The sequence below is a fragment of the Eurypyga helias genome, unplaced genomic scaffold (genome assembly GCF_000690775.1).
Source record: "Eurypyga helias isolate BGI_N326 unplaced genomic scaffold, ASM69077v1 scaffold16496, whole genome shotgun sequence".
In the NCBI taxonomy this organism is placed as follows: Eukaryota; Metazoa; Chordata; class Aves; order Eurypygiformes; family Eurypygidae; genus Eurypyga; species Eurypyga helias.
This window is the reverse complement of record NW_010256160.1, coordinates 82,865-88,766: the sequence shown is the minus strand read 5'-3', so window position 1 is coordinate 88,766 and position 5,902 is coordinate 82,865. Positions and strand designations below refer to the sequence as shown.

The window sequence follows — 5,902 nt, the reverse complement described above, 5'->3', positions numbered from 1 at the left end:
ATCCCCCCCCCCTCCGCTCCTGGCAGAGGGCAAAAAGGCGAGGCGCCAGCCTCCAGTCATCCTGCATGGCAAGGTGTCCACTAGGATCTTCCTGAAGAGGGGTGTCGAGAGAGGCCCGGCGTCACCCAGGAGGTTTCTTGGCAGGCCTGTGAGCAGGGGATTAAGAGGACCTTTCCCACGTGGAACAGCCCGTTTGCTATCCCTCCATGGCTTATGGTCCCTCCGTCTTTCCAAGACACCAGGAGCAAGGATGGTCCCCGGGAGCATCCCCTCTGGCTCTGGGGGATGCTGAGGGGGCAATGCTGCCACAGGGCTTGGCTGGCATGGCTTGCCCCATTACTGACAGCTTGTTTCTTCATGGACGTTGTGGCAAGCAGTTGGCAGCCTGTGTAATCAAAAGGCTGAAGTTGTAAATCATATTGCAGGCTGTAATGAGGAACTTGATCCCTGTAACAAACTAATCCAACTTTTATTCACATTTATTACCATTTCTGCTATTGCCGTGGAGTAAAGATCTTTTTTAAAAAAAAGAACATGCCACCAGCACAATTTGATAGTGTCCTCAGGAAATTTAAGGTTGTGTTTTTCTCACATTAGCTGCACAGGCAAATTTGCAATAAAAATGACTTTGCTGAAGAAGCCTTCTTTTCCCATCACTAAGCTGTCAATCAGCCTGTAATTTCTTGGTATCGGACTGTGCTGGAGAGCTGGCTGAGTTATTCTCCTTACAGCACGTGCCCCTAAAACCTCAAATGTGAGAAAATCATTTTGGATGGAAGGTGGAAGATTTCATATTTCTTATTTTTAGGGGGAAAAAATGTTTTTCCTCTGATGAGATATAACCTCTGAGGAGAGTGGAAGTGGCAGCATGGGAGTCCAAAGTCCTCCCTTCAGCCACAAGACCACTCTGCTTCCTCCACCCGCCCCTTCTGTTTTTGGGGTACCAGGATGGGTCAGCGTTTGTCCCCTGTCCCCATGCTGAGGCTGCCAGCAGCATCGCAAGGACAGCGAGGGGCTGGCTGTTGATGTGGAAACCAGTCCCTAACAAAAACTTGTTTCACCAAAGGGCACAGAGCCGTCTGACGTTGACAACGTTGAGTGACTGCTGACCTTGTTTTTAGCGTCAGCTGATATCGACTGGAGCCCTGCCAGTTTGCACCAGTTGAAAGTCTGTCTCTTAATGGTGGCAGTTATCCTGATTTTTACAGCAGCTCTGAGGAAGTTGCAGCTGCTGCGCTTCACATCCCAGACTTTAATTTGGGGTGCCTGGGTCTCCTGGTGTTGTCTTTAGAGGAGCGTGTGAGAAGAACCTTTCTCCTTGTTCTGCGTCAATCGTTTTTCTCCCGTTTTATTTTGTATGAAGAGATACTGCTCAAGCACACCATGGAATGAAAGCCATAAAGCTATAAATTACACCTCTGCTAGGTCCACAATATGTTACCAATTACATCTGCTTTATTATTCGTGTCCAGGGGGAAAACATACATCAAACCAACCCCACTCTCCAGGCAGGTCGGTACTGTACTAGAAGGAACACCGTGACTCTTCTTAATCAGTGGAAAAACAAACACAGTTTCGGCTCGCTCACATGTGATATTTGCGTCCAGGATGACAAGTTGAGTAATCCTGCTGCGGTTCTCCGAGCTCACTGCGCACCACATGCTATGGCATTTGTGGCAACGTCATCGTCCTGTGGAAAGGAGAGGGGAAAGAAGGCACTTAGAGGGGCTGGGAGCTGAGGGGTCCGGAGGACCCCGTTGCAGGGACATTGGAAATTGCTGCCAAGCAGGGTGGTGGCAGGGAGTCAGTGCAAATTGCAGCAAACAGCATTAGAAATCCCGTTAAAGCCAGGGGTCACGTCTGCCAAAGGGGCCCGCTGGCGTTCGCAGGGCTTTGTTGCTAGAGCGGGGTTAGTGGGGTTTGGCGTCGCGTGTTCCGGCAGGGATGAGGGTTTCCCCACGTGTCATGATAGGGGTTTTCTTCTGGGTCTGCACTGTCTTGATAAATCCGTCACTGTGGCGTGGGAGAAGGTGTGGGTGTTGAAGCAAACTGGGGCGATTGCTTTGCCGGCTACTTCGGTGTAGCTACGTATGGTGGTTTTTGGCTCACCGCAGCACCTCTCTCCTGAGTAGGTCCTGGGCTCTGGGCTGCTGGGAATTAACGGGAAAATGGGTGTTGGGTGTGTTTGTCTGTTTGCTCAGTCACGCTGCTCAACATTGGAAGTGTGGAGTAATATTCGTGATTTTCTATATGGTGTACGTGTTCGTGCCTGTGTGAGCGTGTATGTGTACATATGAGCTCCAGAAGATCTTCTAAAGAGCAACACAGACTAGTAGAGAATGGATTTCTTTTAGAAAAGGGATTTGAGTGGTAGATACTGTCAGGTCTCCCCAAGAAGAAGTCATCCGTGGCACTGCAGAGTTTGTTGTGGTTTTGTCACTGAAGCATTCATTCAGCTTTTAACTTTTTAAAGTTGAAAACAAGTCAAGGTTATGTTTATGCTTAAAACAAGTCAAGGTTATGTTTGTGCTTAATAATTCAGCAACGGTGCCAGCTCAGCATATTGTCTTTTTCTTCCCTAGTCGTTCTGGTTTATTAAAAAGAAGCACTGACGACAGACAGAAGGGTGAAGGAGGCTGTGCCTTTCCGCTTTAACTCCTGCTGGGCTCTGACTCCTTCCCCAGGAATCCCCATAGATTGTGCTGTTCGCAGTACCTTTGCCCCAGCGGTACCACACCTGCCCTGGGCCAGGAAAGCTGGCAGCAAGAGGACATAGATGTCCTCTTCTTTGTGGACCACATCTGTTTTTATGAATAGGAGCATTTTCCATTTCGGTGGAATATTACTCAGAATCCTTCAGTAAGTCTGTCTCAGTGATGCTTTATTTTCACTTCGACTATGAGGTGGTGGGTTTCTTTGCTTGTTTGTTTGGTGGTGGGGGTTTTTTTAATAAAGATTGAGAAGGTCATTAGCTCTTCTACTACCAGAGAAGCTTGCAGTAGAAGAGTTTTTTGTCTTTTCTTAAAAAGTAGAGTTATATTGGGACCTAGTTCTGCCACATGCTAGTGTGTACATTAGTTCATTAACAATGCTGCTCATTTCCAGGGGATCTGCTTTCCAGTGATGGTCTTGTCACTGTGAATACGAACACGTGAGCACAGTTTTACAAATCTGGGAGAACTGAGAGCACACAGTGTAGCTCATGTTGTGCAACTCCCATCTCCAATGTCCCTGAGCACAGATCAGCATTGTGCACGCTTCCCACATGCGGACTTGGCAGGCAACCTGAAACATCATCTGCTGCTTCTGTCCTGGCTCCTCAGCTTTGTCTGTGCCCCTGCATTTTGTCACGGTGTCTCATCTCCCAGTCCCATCCTGGCTCTCTGCAGTCCAGAAGCTGCACAGTGGTTTTATGGGAATAAATAAGTCAGATCCACCAAATTTTAATCGAGGATGAGCCTGAGGGTTTGAGATTTGGCCTCCATAGGCAGAATACTTTGCAGCATTTGATACCAGTTCTTCCAGAGAGCTAGATACATTCCTGGAGACAGTGGGAAAAGGAGTCCGTTTAGGCAGAGGAGGTAAAAATAACATTTACATTTCTCTTATTAAAAATGAGAAGGAGGAAAGCAAGAGAGCAGGAATTTTGGTTGTTTTTAGCCTAATTCAATCAGGGGTAATGATCTATTTCAGAGCATAATACTTTATTTGTGTTGAATACATATTTGTGGAAGAACTTGAGTTCCGTGTGTGTGCATGCGCAGTAGTTGAAGTCTGTATCCCATTTTCCCTTCCTGCCACTGTACAAATGAAGAAAGCTGGGAAAAGTATCCTGACACTGGTTTCACTCTGGTGCTGTATTGCAGGTATGGCCTCGCATGTGCAAGTTTTCTCTCCTCACACCCTTCAGTCAAGTGCCTTCTGTAGCGTGAAGAAACTGAAAGTGGAGCCGAGTTCGAACTGGGATATGACTGGGTACGGCACACACAGTAAAGTCTACAGCCAGAGCAAGAACGTGCAGTCCTCCCAAGCAGCCGCCGCCGCAGCCGTCAACGCCTCCCTCCAGATCCCCAATCCAAGCATCCCTTACGAGCAGACCATCATCTTCCCAGCAAGCACAGGGCACATCGTGGTGACGTCCGCCAACAGCACTTCTGGTGTGGTTGCAGTGTCTGGGCAAACACTGGGCGGGCCACACAACCTGATGCGTCGCAGCACTGTGAGCCTTCTGGACACCTACCAAAAATGTGGACTTAAGCGCAAGAGTGAGGAGATCGAGAACACAAGCAGCGTGCAGATCATCGAAGAGCATCCACCAATGATTCAGAACAATGCCAGTGGGGCCACTGTAGCCACCGCCACCACCTCCACGGCCACCTCCAAAAACAGTGGCTCCAACAGCGAAGGGGATTACCAGCTGGTGCAACATGAGGTGCTCTGTTCCATGACCAACACGTACGAAGTGTTAGAGTTTCTGGGCCGTGGCACCTTCGGACAAGTAGTCAAATGCTGGAAACGTGGCACTAATGAGATTGTGGCCATCAAGATCCTAAAGAACCATCCTTCCTACGCCCGGCAAGGCCAGATTGAAGTGAGCATCCTGGCTCGGCTGAGCACCGAAAGTGCGGATGACTACAACTTTGTCCGTGCGTACGAGTGCTTCCAGCACAAGAATCATACATGTTTGGTCTTTGAAATGTTGGAGCAGAACCTCTATGATTTCCTAAAACAAAACAAATTCAGTCCTTTGCCCCTGAAGTACATTCGACCAATTCTCCAGCAGGTAGCAACTGCCCTAATGAAGCTGAAAAGCCTGGGACTGATTCATGCTGATCTCAAGCCAGAGAACATCATGTTGGTAGACCCATCTCGACAGCCATATAGGGTCAAGGTCATAGACTTTGGTTCAGCCAGCCATGTGTCTAAAGCTGTGTGTTCTACCTACCTTCAATCCAGATATTACAGGTAAGAGACTGGGCTCATGTAATGTTATTACAAGTATTTTACCTAGGGGAATTTTCCTACATTACTGTAAATGAATGAGAGTCATCCCTTAAGCCTAAACTGGGATGGCTCTTAGAATGGCTTGTTGGTGATAGAAAAATGGTATCCTAACCTCTTGGAGTTTACTTGCATTGAAAACCATTGTAAATTTGCAGATAACCATAAAATGTTGTAAAACCAGAGTTTGCCAGTTACAATTTAGGAAGTATTTTACCTCTGTCGGTAGTTCATTCTCTCTGGGACTGTTTCCAAAAGAGGGAGTGGATCTGGACAGTCCACATTTCCAAGTTAATGCAAGTAAGTTCTTGGTTCAGAAAGACCTAAACAACCAATCCATATTTCATCTGTGTCTTCCAGTCTTTATTCATGTGTGAAACCAGGGACTTTACAAAAATAAGGTTGACTTGCAGTATGGATGCGGAAGATGCTTTGTCAAGGAGTAATTTTCACACAGGCCTTGGAGCTTGCTAGAGTCAATGGGAGTGTTCTTGCTGGTTCCTGTTGACTTAGCTCCAGGTGAGCGGGCAGCCTGGCCATGCTTTCTTCCTTTGGGAAGCTGTTGATAGGGGAGAATGAATATTGTCAGTAATTTGGTGTTGGATTGAGGACCTGTTGTGGACAGTCCATTTCCAGTCACAGTGCTTTTCAATACAGGTATGTTGTGCGCTAGGATGGAGTTCTGACCTCTGTGTAGGCGTCTGTTGACTTAGCTCCAGGTGAGCGGGCAGCCTGGCCATGCTTTCTTCCTTTGGGAAGCTGTTGATAGGGGAGAATGAATATTGTCAGTAATTTGGTGTTGGATTGAGGACCTGTTGTGGACAGTCCATTTCCAGTCACAGTGCTTTTCAATACAGGTATGTTGTGCGCTAGGATGGAGTTCTGACCTCTGTGTAGGCGT

At 47.6% G+C, this 5,902-nt stretch overlaps 1 protein-coding gene across 1 annotated transcript in view; it reads left to right on the top strand.

Annotated features, from left to right (window-relative positions):
• Nucleotides 1-3,868: 3,868 nt before the first annotated feature.
• Nucleotides 3,869-5,902, top strand: part of LOC104511106 (homeodomain-interacting protein kinase 2-like) — a gene marked incomplete at its 3' end in the record, with an annotated part of 84,892 nt that continues 82,858 nt past the window's right edge. Inside the window, 1 exon segment of the mRNA XM_010153577.1 lies at nt 3,869-4,965. Within this exon segment, the coding sequence (XP_010151879.1) occupies nt 3,869-4,965 (1,097 nt within the window).